General features: G+C 37.5%; 1 protein-coding gene across 1 annotated transcript in view; it reads left to right on the forward strand.

Moving 5' to 3' along the window:
- Window positions 1–4,656: 4,656 nt before the first annotated feature.
- FRK (fyn related Src family tyrosine kinase) overlaps window positions 4,657–17,671 on the forward strand; it is a gene marked incomplete at both ends in the record, with an annotated part of 44,553 nt that continues 31,538 nt past the window's right edge. The window contains one exon of the mRNA XM_079532986.1: window positions 4,657–5,087. Coding sequence (XP_079389112.1) covers window positions 4,657–5,087 — 431 coding nt within the window. The remainder of the gene's footprint in view (window positions 5,088–17,671) is intronic.

The raw sequence follows: 17,671 nt of genomic DNA on the forward strand, positions 1-17,671 counted from the left end.
TTCTGTGCAGAGAATGTACAATTCTATGGTTCTATGATTCTATGAGTTCAGTAAGTGTAGGAAATATCTGTAATGAAGATTAATACAAAATGGTTTTTGAAGACATGATGTACAAATAAAAAACTGTTAAAACAATCCTTTTGAAATATAGTGGATTCAGGTTTTATTTGTACTTATTTAATACAACTCTGTCTGATGCCTTAATTCATAGACAGTACTATCTCATTCCAAGAGCACTTCAATTAATGTGATTCAGGTTAAGTTTGTGCTAGGCTTACTAAAACACATCATATTAGTACATTATTTTTATGTCCATTCAGGCAACCAAGAGAAATATGTTTCACTACTGTGTTTAAACATGATTGTTTTGTAGAATAAACAAAGCCTAAAGAATATTGACTTAAGTTAATTAGAATTTGATTAAATGTATTCAGAGGACTGCAAATTAATCCTTCGGGCAGGGGTGAGGCTCCTTGCAAGAGCTTTACCTGGGGCTTTGTAAGTGACTCACAGTATATAAAAAGCAGTTTCAGATACCTGCCATTCTCAAACATATAGCATCAGAAAAGGCCTTTTTTCTTTACGGAACAATGAGGTCTACTTTAGTGGGGAATTATGTAATTTACAGAATTGCAGAATTGCAAGGGTTGGAAGGGAACTCAAGAGATCATCAAGTCCAACCCCCCTACTAAAGTGGTACAATAGGTTGCACAGATAGGCGTCCAGGCAGGTCTTGAATATCTCCGTAGAAGGAGACTTCAAAACCTCTCTGGGCAGCTGGGCAATTTGACGGAGAAATGCACTACTTGGTTGAAGTTTGTATGATCCTGTCATATGCTGAATATAAATGAGCCATCTTTGTTTCAAGGTGTTGCAAGAAAATACTCATGATATCAATGAGCTTTTAAAATATATTAATATAGTGATCAGAATACTAAATTTTAGTACCCAGTCTGTTAATGTGCCATTTTAGTCCTAATAAATTCATCTTTCTCTATAGTTACTGTTGGTTATAAGAATGAGGTGAGACCCTTGTGTTCTTCTCAGAACATTCCTGCTAATAAAATTCTTCACATATCTGGTTAAAGTCTTTCACAGTAATTTACAGCTGTAGCTTATTTATTTAGACAATTTCTGGTCTGACAGTCAGCCTCCAAAAATGGATTAAGTAAATATTCAGAGGATCAGTAAGTAATACCGATCTGTTTGACCCCCAAGTAGGTGCTGCAAATATTACCCTGTTAAATTATGTGTAATACCAGTGCCCAGGACTCAGACAATAGTTTGTACTGAAAAGCTAAGGATAATTGTGTATTATCCTAATTTGTTCCAAAGCTGTGAACATGAAAATTAAGATTATGGGATTTATCAGATTTTATTTTTTTCAATAAAACTAGCAAGAGCGTTTTTATTATATGCTCATATTTTTTCTCACTTGTGATAAAATTATATAGTCTCTAAAACATGAAGAGTACTTCTTTATTTTCAGAAATGCAGAGAATTCTTAATAAAATCGCCAGGATGGGATTGAAGGCTTTTGCACAGGCAACACTCCAGTGTGGCCACCACAGCTCAGCCAGTATGAAACAGCACAATTCTGCCTCACATGGGCTCTGGGATCTGCTCAGCAGTTCTCAGCAGTCCCATTACTCTCTCTCCCTTCTGGAGTTTTTAACCTGATTAATGAATTCCATTACTATTTATTAAAGTCTATGTGCTTCATAAATAGAACTGATTCTGAAGCGTTGGAGAAAGAAAGTAATTTGATTTAAAATTATCGATCCCTTTCAGCAGAAGTCTTCCTAGTTTTTAAAAGACCATAAACTAGGAGAGATTAATTTAATGCTAGAGATTATTTGAGATAAAATACTCATATACACAAATGTTTGTAGGCTTAAGCCCCATTCTAGCAATGGTTGTATTTATCTATATGGGTAGTCTTAGTGAAAGCAGTATGATTTCTAATGTGCATATGTATTGATACTTGAGTGTAAAGATGGGTCTTGCTCCTGGAAACAGCTGTGCATGAGATTGATTCTGTACATGCAGGTGGCTCCATTGGTGTTATGAGAAGACTCTGTCCAGTAAGCACGTGTGCAAATCTTTGACAGATTAAAGCCTATGTTGCAAGAACCATGAAACATTACAGGAAAAAGAATCTCTTTAACAATCAAACTAGTGAAACAGATTATTTAATTCATCATTTCTGCTCTCTCTGATTTTACCGAATTTGGACAAATGGAGGCCGTTTTTTTGTTTGCTTTTTTTTTCAACACAGGCCTTTCCTGTCATTGGATATTGTCTACTACACTTACGAAATGTAAATGTCGCTTGGATATATGTATGTATTCTCACTGATCTGGGTAGTAGTGATTCAAAATAATCTCCAGTGGAATTTCATAAACTAAATATGCTTTTTATAACCAGAAAAAACAATATGCCAACTTTTGGATCAGGCCCAAAGAGTTATCAACAGATTATAAGGTTCAATGATCACTCAATGTGTGTGGTCCCTTTTCCTTTATGCAATTTCCTTTGCACCACTGCAGAAGAAGAGAGAGAGAGAAGTTTGTCATTACTCTCCAGTGGAGATGCTCCTGACAGTAATAAGCTTTCAGGAGAGATTTCTTCCAGTCATCCAGCAGTCCCTGCTCCATTACTAGGCTTCTGCCTGTACCAATTGTCTCATCATTCAGTGAGTGGACTGGGAAACACAGTGAATAACAGTGGCTTTGCTTTATATGTTATTAATTTTTATTTATCTTTTCTTCTTGTAAAGCAAATCAGTAGAAGTCAGGAACTCTAAATGGAGCTAAGAGTCATGTGTGCATAATTTAGGAAGACACCAATTATCCCACCAGCAATTATTATTTGAAGGACAAAAAGCTGGACATGAGCCAATGGTGCATGCTTACAGTCTAGAAGGCCAACAGTATCTTGGGCTGCATCAAAAGAGGGATGGCCAGCAGGGTAACAGAAGCAATTGTCCCTCTGTTCTCTGCCTTTCTGAGTACCACATCCAGACCTGGGGCCCCCAGTATAGGAAGGATGCAGAGCATCCACAGTGCCTGCTTTTGGAGCAGGTCCAGAGGAGGGCCACAAAGATGATCAGAGTGCTGGAACACCTCTCCTATCAAGAATGGTTGGAGAAGAGTAGGCTCAGGGAGACTTCATCACAGATTTCAAATACTCAAAGGGAGCTTACAGGCAGGAGGGAGACCAGCTTTTTTAACGTGGGTAGATTGTGATAGGACAGGAAGAATGGTTTTAAATTAAAAGAGGATAGATTTAGGTTAGATGTTAGAAATAAATGTGTTACACAGAGGATGGTGAGGTGCTGGAACAGTTTGCCCAGAGAGGTTGTGGATGCTCCATTTCTGAAGACATTCAAATTCACTTTGGATGGGAAACTGGGCAGCCTAATCAGGTATTTGGCAGTCCTACCCATGACAAGGTGTTAGAACTAGGTGATATTTAAGGTCCCCTCCAGCCTAAGCCATTCTATGATTCTGTGCCTCCTGACCAAAGGAAAAAGGAAATTGTTGAACCCAATTTATTTATCACCAGGAAGCTATGGGTAAGTGAGTGGGTTTTATTTGACCTCTTACTGAAATGCCAGCATGCTGTATAGACAGGCTGTCCTCCTTGCTTCATACCCTATCTCCATGCATTATGTGCACCACTGGCTGGTGATTTCCAGCTGCTGTAAATCCTGGTCTGCATGGCTGAAATGTGGCAGATTGTTCCACAGGCTGCTTTGCCACAGCAGCAGTCAGACACCCATGCTCTGTCTGTTCAACACTTTACAGGTGCCTTAGGAAGGGAAGCATTCTGGTTAATTTAGCTTCTGCTGGCTTGCTCACTGGCTGGAAAACAGAAATTATTTTTATATGTTGTTAGTATTAGTTAGTATAGTATTAGCGATCCACCTAGAGCAATTGGCTTGTGACTTTGTTTTCTCAAAATGCACGATACAGTATGTAGTAAAATAACTTTTTTCCCCTCATAAGAAGTTTCAAAACCAGATTTAAAAAAAAAAAAAAAAAAGTGGGTGTGTAAGAGCGCAGAAGCAGCAGGTGTGTTCCAGGTGAGGTCCCTGGGCAGGCATAGGCTGCTCCGTGAGCAGAAGCCAGCACAGACCAGGAAACAAAAAGAAACAATCAGGCTGCCCGTGCTGGAGGCTGAGAAGACACGCAGGTCAGCTCGGTTAATCATTACCAAGGAGTTAAGATATAAGAACACCCCATCAGAAGCATAAAAAGCTGAGAAGACTTCCCAGAACAGATTAGATTTTCTGAATGTATTTTTGCTGTGTCAGAGGAGGATCCATGTTCTTTTGCTGTTCCAAAAGTTCAGCCCAAAGGCAGCTCGTGTGTTGCTTTCCTGTTCCGAGGAGGAAGTCAGAAATTCCCTCCACATCTGCTCTCACGCATGAATTCTCCGGTTTCACTTCTGAATCAGGAGCTGCCTGAATGAGTTCTCAGCAGTGCTCAGAGAGGAGCTTCCATCTGTGCCACGAACGGTTTCATCTTGTGCCAAAGGAGGAAAAGAAATCCTTCAAAATGCTAAGATTTTATAGGGCAAAGATTTCCTTAAGTATATTTCAGCTGTGAAAAGTGAAAGAAGAGAAGGAGCAGGAAGGCACAAGGAAACAGAATGGGAAACTTCTGTCAGAAGTACTGCGGCTGTTTGGAGCCCTATGTTCCTTGCTTATTCTCAGGGAAAGAAGATGAGCGGGAAGAGGATGTTGGCCAGGTCTTTGCCAATCCTGCTGTGTTAAGGATTGACTCACAGGCAGGAGAGAAGGACAAAGTGAATAAGACAGAAGGGAAGCCCTTACCTCCACTGCCTCACCAGTGTATGGTGGACACGTGCAATTTTGTGGCACTCTTCAACTATGAGGCTCGCACAGAGGATGATTTGAGCTTCCAAGCTGGGGATAAGCTTAAAGTGCTGGATGCATCCCACAAGGGCTGGTGGTATGCTAAGCTCCTCCTGCCAGAAGGGTCAGTATGTCCTGGCCGCAAGCTCCAGGGCTACATCCCTGCCAACTACGTAGCCGCTGAACGGAGCATTGAAGCTGAGCCGTGAGTAACCCATGCAAAACACACCACACATCTTTTCTGTAGGGTTAAGCGGGTTTGGAGCAATCATTTGGGGAATTTTCTTTTTCTGATTAGTACCTTGTAGCAATGAATGTCCAGTAGTTCTACCAGTGAGAGTTTGAGTCTGTGTGTATGTGAGGAAAAGACACCGGGATAGAAAGAAAATTAACGTTAAAAGGCAGAGTGTTGAGGGTTTTGTGGTATTGTAAGTAATATATATCCCAGTGAAGAAGCATTTGGAAATATTCAGGCTGGTTACCACTGTAATGGTTCCTACTGCTATTCGTGTAATATTGATTGTGGACCAGCTGCTTTCAAGGTACAACCCTTTACCCAAACAGTCCTCAACATAACCAGTTGCAGAGTTATCCTTTAGTTACAGTTTCAGGAAGTTCCACATTAAATCTTGTTGCATAGGTGAGTCTCTAACATACAATTTTTTCATGGCTTGTTTCTTCTCTATAAGCAAATCACTCTCAGGACTACTCAAGGTTAACTAAAGTATAGGAAATGGAAAAAGACTGGATAAAGCAAAGGAATGGACTGTATTTCTTTAAGTTCCACAGGGTTTATCTGTTCAGCCTATGTTCTGTTCCTTCAGAAGTGATCTGATCTTATTTACCAGTCAGAACATAAGAAGAAATCACATGAAATCAGTTATTTGGCTTTCTAGTGAGGATTAGTAGGGTCTACGTTCGTCTGGGATGCAGAATTACTTTTGTATGCTGCAGTCAGAGGCAGCATGAAATAACACTGATTGCCAAGCAAGAGGTGTGTTTTGGCAAAAAATTATTGCCTTGGAAAATGACAGTAGAAATAGCATTATAACTCATTTTGGTTTTAAAGAAATGATATTGCAGATTTTCAGTTAAATCTCATCTGGATCTGAAATATCATCTCCAGTCTGATCTGCTCACTGTACTGCTTATGGCTAGGAAAATTGGCTTACATATGATTATGCCTGCCTTTTATCCACGATAGGATTTGGGATAGAGAAATCTTAGGGCAACTGTAAGATTTCTGTCAAACCTGAAGACCTTAATTTTTGGAGTCTGTCCAGCTGTTGCTATTTCTATATTCAGGCAGATAACGATTTCAGTGGTCATGTTCAAAAGAATTCTTCCAATTGCAGAAATCAATCTGCAGGGAAGACATTTTCTGAACCACTAGAGAAAAGATCGTAGGCTCTAATTCAACTCACCTTGGCCTTTGCTCTCTTCCAAGAAGTAGTTTTATTACAACTCGTCTAAGATTGCCACTTGCAGTTAATGTTTTGAAAGTAATTTTCCTCAGTTATACAACAGAGTCTCAGCTTTTAGCTTCCTCATGTCATTCTATATCTTCAGTATCATATGTGGAGTTAACTTGTGTGAAGTGCTCTACTGCATAACCTTGTGTTTTTTGTTTTTTTTTTTCTGTATGCAGAATCAATTTTATTTTCTTACACTCTTTTTATATACCTTACTCCGTTAATAATCAACACACAGTTATGAGAAAAGTTTTATGCAGTTGGCTGGTTGATTTCTTTAGTTTTTTTTTGTTTTGTTTTGTGTTGTTTTGTTTTGTATTTTTTTTTCCATATTTTTAAAATAGCGAACAGAAGGAATGGAGAGCTTTTACAGCTATCAGACAAAGTAATTCCTCCATAGTATTTAACAAGTTTCTAATTTCATACCAAAACAATTCTGGCTAGACCTGCTGTCTTTCCTCAAATTTCCTTCTAAGTCAGTTGGTTGCAGTGACCTTCAACAAAACTAAGTACGCAACACTGTCTCCTGTCAATCCATACAGACACCATATAGATACCATTTCCTATAATTGTAGGCTAACTCAGGCTGGAAAGGGTCTCTGATCTGAAAGTTTCAATCAGCCCAGCTCAAACAAGGCAAAGATAAAGTTAGACCCATTTAATTAGAGCAATTTCCTGACAAGTTTTTCACCTTATGGTTGTGATTTTTAGACTTGTATCTAGTTGTAACGTCTCTCACTACAGGTTCCTCCACGACCTCCATTTCACCCATCCCATGTATTTCACACCTCTATTATCCTATTGAAATAGTAAGAACAACAGTTGTGATGGTGTTTTAATGGATAAACCTTGCCTAAATTACAAGGACAATGAGAAAGATATTATAATGTCTATTTATTTAAAATTCAATGTTTAATCACATTCTAGGAACTGGGCTTGTTTAGATGGGAAAAGAGAAGTCTGCAGGGAGACCTCATTGTGGCCTTCCAAAACTTATAGGGAGCATATAAACAGGAGGGGAAACAGCTGTTTACATGGGTGGATAGTGAAAGGACAAGGGGGAATGGTTTTGAGATGGGGAGATTTACATTAGATGTTAGGAAGAAGTTTTTCACTCTGAGGGTGGTGATGCTCTGAAACAGGTTGCCCAAGGAGGTTGTGGATGCCCCACCCCTGGATGCATTCAAGGCCAGGTTGGATGTGGCTCTGGGCAGCATGGTCTAGTGATTGGCGACTCTGCACATAGCAGGGAGGTTGAACCTACATGATCTTTGAGGTCCTTTTCAACCCAGGCCATTCTATGATTCTATGATGATTCTTGGCCTGAAATTTAAATTGAACTTCTTTCACCATTGCATTTAAGTTTTAATTAGCACTCACTTTTGGTGTTGGCCAATTGCTTACAGCTATGATGTAGACATCTGTTGAAATAGGATAAGTTTCAATTACATCTTTTCATCCTTTGTATTGTTCTTCTTGGTCCCAGCACAGAACTAATAGAGAAAGATTTAGTCTCTGTCGTAGCACAATCTAGCTCCTGAACACCTGCAGAGAGAATGGACATTTTAGTTTATTTCTCAAGTATAGCTCCAACTTTCTAGATCATGGAAAACTGGCTATCCTGTTTAGGGAAACAGATTTGATAATTACAAAAATAGCCTAGGTCAGTGTCCAGTGCACATAGAGGGACTTATGAAATTAGTGATTTTTTCACAGTTCCTGAGTTTCAACTTTGTAAATTAATGTCCGTAATTAAGCTAGGCTAAGATGCACATTGGCAGACAGTAACAAGCATTGATTTGATGACAATAGATGGTGAGTATCTAGTACTCAGGCAGGGTTTTCAAAAAAAAACAGCAAAGTAAAATATGTAGTTTGTTATCTCCTTACTGACAGCTCAGTATTAAGATACAAAATTTACTCAATATGACTTGCATAACTTCAGTAGTAGAGGAAAAATTAGATTTTATCTTTTTTTTTCCTGGATATATTGAGGCAGTTTCATAAATTCTTGATATGCACACAGATCATTCTGCTCAAAGACATTTACACTGTCGTTTTGCATGTTTGTTTAGGTTTATAAATCAGAGATTTATGCATTTTCTTTAGCAAGTGAACATAGCTTATAAAGCAGATTCTCTTGAAAAGCAACTAATTTAAACACTTACAATTTCATGAATGAGTTCTTGGAAAACTGGCAAATAAAACAAACTGACCATGTTCTTTAGCAGCTGATTTCAAGATGATTTTATATAAACATTCAGAAAATATTGATACCCAATATGTGCATGCATATCCCATAAACTCACTTAAATAAAGGGACATAAGGACATGAAACATTGTATAAATTATGGAATAACAGAGTTGTCAGAGTCACTATGTAAGTTTAGTCAGTATATGTTCTCATACAAAACTTACACTGCTTTTCCTAATCATTTTAATTTTGCCTGTAGACATCGAGATTATTAAGATAAAGGTATATATAGTCCTTTTTTAATTAAATTTTTGACATGATCTGTATAGCAGAGCTAGTTAGGGATTGGTAAATCCATTTAATTTTGTGTTATCCATCCTGGTAGAAGATAATATTAGGCGATTTCTTGTTCCCTGCAAGTGCCACAGGAGACCATTTTGTCTCCTAACTGAAATGTCTGGGATTCTTTCCTTGACAAAGAGTGTGACTTTACTTTCCCTGTGTTCCTTCTGTTATTTTGTTCTATAAACAGGAACCATAGTAACACATTCACCTGCCCTTACCTTATTACTGCCACTTGTTTTAACTAAACAAGGAAAAGACATAGTGCCAATAGTTATGTGCAGCAAATACAGCCCAGCTGGACAGTTCATTTTAATGAGGAAAAATAATAATTAAAAGAAGTAAAGAAAACTGTTGGAATGACATGAACTCCTCTACGGAGGAAAGGTAGAGTGTACTTAGAAGGTGCTCCCTCTCACCTGCTATCCTGATGGACCTGACGACTGCTTACTGAAAGTCAAATTCATTCCATATATTCACCCAATATTACTGACATAACAGTGCTGTGCTAAGGGAAGTAAATTAATGCAAATTCCTGGTAGATTAGGTCAAAGAAGAACTCCACAATTACTTTTAATGTTTACTAATTTCAGAATCATTCCTCCCTTCAGAGAGGTTTCTTGAATTGATACTTCTCAGCTGGTGGAAACTGAGTCCTTGACTTAATCAACAAAACCTTGCCAGTCAATTCCACAATGAGTTCCTACACTACCCTTTGAAAGCGGGTGATTTATAGGTTATTTTTGTGAATCATCTCTGTAATTCCTTCCTTTCTGTGACTTGACTATGTTTTATATGTTGATGTAGTCTGAATTACTATGTATGAACAGGAAATCATTCACTGTGTTGACCTGTTTCAAACTTTCTGCAAATTCAGGCTTGTGGGGTTCCTTTCATATATGTGGGTCATTTTATGAAGTAGCTTACAGTTCACAGCTACAATGGCTAGAGGTTGTTTTTGAAGTGAAAGCTTAGATTTTGCTGAACAATTCAGAAATCCAACTGTGATCCTCTGTGGTTTCAATGTGCTCTCACTCTATCATTCTCACAAGTCCTTTCTGTATTACCGTACAAAATCTCGACACTACCAGAAACATCAGTAATCCTAGCACTGAAGTGGACTTGTAAAAATTGTGACACTAAGGAACGTGTATTAGTGGACAGTATTAGTGGTAGGTGGACAGTTGGATTAGATGATCTCAAATGTCTTTTCCAACCTTAGTGATTCTGTGATTCTATGATTCTATGTTCATTAACAGGGATGCCTGTATTATATTTCTCATTATCTCAGAAGCTGTCACATTATGTATGAAAGCTATTCTTATCCAGCTTTTGGTAGAAAAGGATTATTTATTGCCAAAATATGCATTTATTTTAAATAACAGAAATGGCTGTATATGAATTCTCTATCAATGAATGCATTTCAGGTATTCACTTGAATATACTTCATATATATGTGCTTCTGTGTGTACACATGTGCAGAAAGCATAGAAGACTGATGCTCTTAAGACCATGCAAAACAGCTTGGAGATACAGGCAAAGCCAAAGCCCAAATGCTTTTGATGTTTTCTTTACCATGTGTTCAAAGCATCTGAAATATCTACTCAGAGTTTTGAATCAACAAGTGTTTTCATGTGCTTTTCTTGAACTTAAACAATTTAATACTGGAACAAGACCCTGAATTTTATTAACTTCATTGGTCTTGTCTCAAAATTGCCATGCTAGCTTCAAGCCTATCTCAGACATTTTCTTCAGCTCTGCTTTTTTCTTAACTATACAGTGATAATCCAAAGGAGACTGTTCACAGAAGTATGCAACGTCAGATTTTATCAAGTGTCAGCAGTATTTATACATCTGTCTGTAATGCAGAAAAGATGTATTACCTCTCAAAAAGATCAAAAGAATTTGTAAATGTAAATGAGCAGTTTATACAAATTTGTCCAGTTTAGGCCACCTATTTCCTGTCAGCATGGTATTCTAAATATATAACATTGTCTGTTTAAATGGAGAAATGAAAAAATCATTTCCTACCATATCTTTATTTGAAATTAGGGTGTACTTTATGCATTATAACTAGTATATAGCAGTTTCTATTACCATGCTGAGAAAGATTTGACAGTGAATTGTGTCAAAACCTGAAACAATATCCTGAAAACTGAAAAATGGGCAGTTTGTTTTTTTATGGCGCCATGAAACCCACGTGGCCCTTGCAGTGCATCTTTGAAAAACATAGACAATATCCTAGTCAGAAGAACTTAACAGTCTTGTCTGATGTTTTATTTGTTTTTCCTTCAGATTCAGTAGAAATAGATGTTGTGTGTTCTGGCCTAGGTTAGTTGATTTTGAATGATGTTGTTAGTAAAAACATTCTCCAGGTAGTGTACAATTGTTATTGTTCTCTATATAGTCTTCTTTAGTAGTTGTCTGTGTAACAAAGCACAGAACACTGCAGAGCTTACTAATCTCTGAACAGGTTTAGGAGGAAAAAATAGTAACCAGAAACTCAGTCAGACTAAGAAGTCCTAAAGCTATACTGGTTTTAGACTATCTAGGTCAGATATCTCTGTGAAGAATTGTTTTGTAATAAGTGAAAAGCACTGTTGGTCATAGAAGACTGGGGCTTTTCTTACACAAGTGAGGGAGCTGCACTGAACAGATTAAGTCATAAAAGCGTACAAGATACCCTAAGAGGTCCAGTCAAGGACCCTATATACCAGTTTTTCTGTTTCAGAAAGGATCTTACAAAAATTGCACAATCCTATCCACTTTTTTGTTATTATACTTCAGCAGAGGTTGGAACGTTCATATAAGCAACATTAGAAGGTACATCACTGCCATGGCTGATTACAAACCTAACGTCAAGTCTATTTAGCAAAGACATAGATTGACATTGCAGAGCTCTTTATTTCTGTTTGGAGATGAAGACTAAGCTATTAAAAAAAAACCAAAAACACACCAACCAAACAAAGGAAAAAAAAATCTTTCATCTCTACAGAAAGTTTTACATTCCTAAATTAGTTTTTGGCTTTTCTTCTCCATCTGGTAATTGTTTAGTGTGGAATGACTCAAAAAAACCCCACCAACATGCTCTCAAAACTAATGAGGAAGTAGCAGTGCTCTGAGGTTTACCTGCCCATTCCTTTACAAGCCACACCTGCCTATCTCTGTATACCGTAATGCTCATGAGTCAGCCTGTGCTGCAGACGTCACTTACCTTACTGTGAGAAGTTTACTGTTAAGTTCATATTGAATCTTACTGAAGATAACAAAAATTAGACCAGAATGGGTCATGCTATTATCTTATAGTTTAACAGAGATGCCTCTTACAAACATTATATTGAAGATACAGCCTTCCAGTAGCCTGAATTAGATAATAAAAATTTACTAGTGCATTATTTTTTTAAAATAGATTAGTAGAAAATGTATGATTGTTCACGTTTCATATATTTATTTGTAATACAATATTTTGCTCCTTTTCAAGTCGTGGAAGTCTACATAGCAAAGGAAGAATTTATTACGTGATACTAAAATAAGACAAAATATTATTACATGCTTACTACTTACTTACTTACACATGTAAGATAAAAGAACAATATGCAGTGTTGCTCAAATAATATTCTACAGAGCATATGTAAGGGCATCTTGCATTAGAACTTGACAAATAAGCAATAAAGCTCCTTAGTTAAGAAACTTATTATTCATGGGAATTCTTAAATGTTGACATTCAGGTTTACACCTTGATACTGCATATGAAAGCCATAAAAGTAACAAGAAATTTGAGTGGAAATTGACATCTTTGTAGTTTTCAGTTCTCCAGATATGCTGAGGAAGCAAGTTTGTTGCTTCTTTTTACTTCAGAAGATCAAACAAAATATTGATCATGAATAAATTTCTTCTTTTTATCACTTAAACTACGTAAAATATATATTTTGGACACTTATCTTAATCAAAGAAAATGGAAAAATAGAGCAGTGAATTCAGTAATAAGAGATGGATTCAGAAAGGATTTACTAATTGACGTTTTTTTTACTTCCATGCAGATTACTCTCTAACCTGTAATTTCTTACCTTATAGACATTATCTATCTGCAATAATGTTGGTAAGCATTTTCATTAGCTTTCTCTCATTAAAGCAAATACCTTGCTAGTTTCCTGAAACATTTTTTTTTCTTTCTTTTTTTCTTTTTAATAGCACAAGAAATTTTTCAGGAACATTTCAAGCCTCAGCACAAAAGAAAAGAAAGACAAAAAATTTTGAGGCTTACTACAAATTTCAGAAATGATGAGAACTCCCAAAACTTAACCTCCCTTTGGAAACTACAAATCATTTTATTTAGCAAAAGTCTCTGTGAAGGTATGCAGGAGTCTCTATTGCTCTGATGTTTTCTGGTCAAAGGAGCTATACAGAACAGACAAGCCTGGCTCACACGTGATAACGGAGGTGGTGAGGAAAACAAGCCTAGTCAGTGGCACTAATTGCTAACAGTATGTGGCATCAGTTGTACTAATTGATGAGCCTTCAAAAAACAGGCAATCTGAGACTTTGCAGGTGAGGAGATGCAAAGCTGGGGGTCCAGGAGATTGGGGAGTTTGGTGGGATTGTGCCAACCAGTGAGGCAGCGTGCATAGAAAGGATGTTGGGGAGGTGGAAAGGTAGGAAGAGGTGGAAACGGATGTAAGAGGATCTGGTTGTGAATATTGTGTGCTTGTGAACCTGGGGAGTGCTGTCCTGTGCACCACTATCAGTGACCCGGTCTCTGCCAGCCCAGGAAGAGGAGGTGATGAGGTTGTCTCCGTTCACATAGAAGATATTCTATGTGAGTCCTGCATTTGGGAGCTGTGGAAAGTTGTGTTTCTTCTGCGACTGTTTGTGTGACTGGCCACATCCCTGCTCTCTGTGTGGATAGTTATTGGTTTTCTGAATTCCTGTAAAAAAAGAAAAGATCACTTATTTTGCTCTAATTTCAGAGTAAAAATGATTTAAAAATTATGCAGGCACATACACTGATGCTGAGATACCTTTCTGTTGTAGTGTTGTGCTCTCTTATGAAATAAACCATATTTGTCCATCTTGGGCTGATAATACATGCAGATGTCACAATGATTGGATGTGCAAGATTTTCTTCTGGAAGACAAAGATTTCTTTAGACTGTTACCCTCCTCATCTCTCAGGCTTTTCTGATTACCCCTGGACACTGAGTGACCTGATCATTCTCCACTGAAAATTGAACTGAAAGGTCACAGAAGTCTGCTACTGGCAATAGGGTGTGGAAGTATGTGCCTGCGTGAATGCCCAAGAGAGAGCTCTGCACGAAATCTGTGGGCAGATAACATCAGCATCATTAACAGTCATAGGGGTCTTTTTGTTTCTGAAGGCTTCTCTTTTACTTCTGTGCTGTAATGATTTTACTTGTTTGAAAAGAAAATAATTTTTCAAGAATTATTTTTGGAAGAAAATCAATTCAGTGCTTTTCAAGGCTGTAATGTTTCAAGTGAATGTATGATGAAAAATTTTCTTGTGCTTCTGAGTTTCCCTTAATGTTAAATCAATTGATGCTATTAGTGTTCTCTGTACCACTTTAACATTAAGGCTACCTCATGGTTTCAGCTTTGTTCCAGAGTTGTTATGAATAGCAGAGTTATTGCTACATTAAGGGAATGTTATAACTGTATATCAGTACTTTTGTTCAGGTATATGTTAACAAATGTGCAGAGATACTGGCAGTGATCCAAGATTTTATAACGCTATTTTGAGAATTGGACCTGTGAAATACTTTTCTCATTTGGTTGGTTGATTGTTGTTTTTTTTTTTTTGAGGCAACTATGTAGCTATATTTCACACAAAAAGCCCAAGACAATGCCCATTATAGACAATGGTAACCTTTCATTTATTCCGAAGACAAGTGTTTTAGAACAAGTTTAAAATGAAATAAAGTCCTTATCCAGGTACAATAGCACTACTGGGAACTAACTTAAATAGTCAATTCCCCATCATTACAGAGCTAAAGATGGGATGGTTTGTTGACCTGAAGGCTCTGTCTCAGAGGCATAGTGATTGCTTTTGCAGCAGCCACGCTTTTCCCCAAGAGACTCCTTTCTCAAATGCCTGGAGGGGCCAGGGGAAATCTTTGGTGAAAAAGGGGAGGACTGTGAGCATGGAGTGGGTGAGCCTGGAAGAGAACACTTAGGGGGATCTGATCAATGTGTGTAAGTATAGCTGAAGGGAAGCTATCTAGAGGATGGGGTCAGACTCTTCTTGGTGAGCTCAGCTACAAGATAAGAAGCAACAGGTACAAACTGAAACTTGGGATACTCCTTCTGAACATAAGGAAGCAATTCTATACTGTGAGGGTGACAGAGCACTGGAACAGGGTTCCTAGAGAAGCTGTGGAGTCTCCTTCTTGGAGTTATTCAAAAGCCGCCTCGAAGTAATTCAGTGCAACATGTTCTAGGTGTCCCTACTTGAGCAGAAGGTTGGATCAGAGGTATCTTCCACCTCAGCCGTTCTGTGATTCTGTGAATGTGTTGGTATATATTTCAGAAGTTGGAATGGACTCAGACGTGTGGCAGAGTAGGGGTATGACTTCACCCATCCCCTTAGTTTGAGGAATGTCTCCTGAGCGCGGTGTTCATGGGGCATGATGAGGGATGAGGAGAAAAACTAATGTGGAATGCTGCAGATTTTAGCCAGAATGTTGCCTGCAGATATGTAATTCACAAACAGGGTTTGCCACAGGGCAACTGACAGGGCAGCTGGGATCCATCAACTGTTAAAACATAGGAAAACGTGAAGCACATACCACATTCATAGGGTTTGAAAAACATTTTGCATCTCTCCTTATTCTGTTGCCCTAAGAAAGAATTTTCATTTCCTGTAGGAGGCATAACCTCCTTGCTCCAGTTTTGTTTGCTCCCTAAAACAGGCAGCAGAGCAGATTCAACAACACATTTGCAGCACAATCAACTGTTATTATCGAGAAGTGAAAAATTAAGATAACATTATGTGCAATCTCTTTTAACAGGATTATACACCAGTGTAGTTATGTCCTACTGCAGTAAAATGGTGTATACCCAACGCGTCACGGACCTTTGTCTGACTAATCTTTGTATTTATGTTTACAAGATTATGAGTTTGTTCTAGTCTGTAAGAGGAAATGCCAATCTCTGTGGTGGGTTTTACCACACTCACTGTTGAACATTACCTTAGCCAAACAATCCCACGCAGTTCTTTACTGTAAAAGTCCCTCTGATAGACCTGTTCTTTCAGGCACAGCTTACAACAAAAACAATGACAAAACAAAGCAATTTCATGGCTTTTTTTTCTTGTCTAGTAAACAGGAGATCCTGGGTTCGAATCCCAGTGGTACCTGGGATTGGGGCAGTGACACTTTAATACCCCGTACACTACATGATGTTTTGATGTGGAATACTGAAACCATTAAAAAAAAAAACAAAAACATAGAACCATGACAACCACAACAGACTTCAGGTGCCTAGAATACTTTTTTGACACCCCTGCTGCCGCCTTCTCTTGGCTTGAGAGTGAATGTAAGGTATCATTTGGCTGTACTTCTTTTCAGACAACTTAATTTTTTCTGAAACAAAACAAAACAAAACAAAACAAAACAAAACAAAACAGTTTATATTTCAATAGAAACTCCATTTGAGAACAGAAATAAGAAAAAACTTTAAACCTGAAAATCATTCAATTTGAGTACCTCCAAAAATAAACATAATATTTTGTTTAGAAAACATACAGGGAAGTATAACTTCATTTTCTTTCTTTTTTCTTTTCTTTTCTTTTCTTTTCTTTTCTTTTCTTTTCTTTTCTTTTCTTTTTTTTTTTTTTTTTTCCCTGATATCTCTTATATTTTTCATCTCACGAGTCATAAGCAAGTCCACAATAAATTTAGTATTTTTAGAAAAATGTCAATCCATCAGCTATAACCTGTTGACAAGAATGTCAGTAAAAAGTTACCCAAAGGCCAAGAAAAAATGTGATCTGTTTTTTCCAAAACTGTGTATTCCTCTTTGTAATCATTATTTTATGAAAACTTGTAATGTTGTTCTCAAAGTATGGAAAGTAAAATGGGACTTAATATACACTGTCCAAAAATATCACTTTCAAAAATACAGGCAGATTTCTATGTACTTGTGTAACATAAAATAGTTATGTTGTTGGTTTTGATAGAGCTCTTTCATTTAGATAGTACAGAAATGAGCCTTTGTTTTTTCTGAACTATTCATGTATTCTGTCTTTTCCCACATGGAAAGAATATGCAACTTACTCCATCCAGTGTCATTGTCAAAAGACTCAGAAGCTTTCGGTCCATCACAAAGTACATATGGATAGTCTTCATTTCACTTCTGATCAGCTACTCAGCAGCAAGGATCTGAGCAATATACATGACTCAGATCTTTACATATGAAGCAAGTGCATTGTGGTTGCATAAAAGTGCTGCCTACCCTACCCTACCTAATCGTCCCTGAAAACCTGAATTTCGAGTTTCCTTGGAGGAAATTGCTTTCTGAGTATTGTAAATAAGTAATCAGAACTCTGCTGTGTCACTGCAGAGGTGCATTTTAAACACATTTTTATTTCAAGTGTTGTCTAAGTATTAGAACCTTTATGCAGCATGCTAAGATTTTAATTCATTTCTGAATATAGGCTGTAGAAAGCTTTTGTTTCTTACATTTTTAAAGTCTAATTCTGACTCACTTCTTGATGGCAGTACTTTGGGAAGTAAGATTTATGTATTAATGTATTTAACATTGAGCTTTA

Source organism: Tetrao urogallus, assembly GCF_951394365.1.
Source record: "Tetrao urogallus genome assembly, chromosome: 2".
NCBI classification, from domain to species: Eukaryota; Metazoa; Chordata; class Aves; order Galliformes; family Phasianidae; genus Tetrao; species Tetrao urogallus.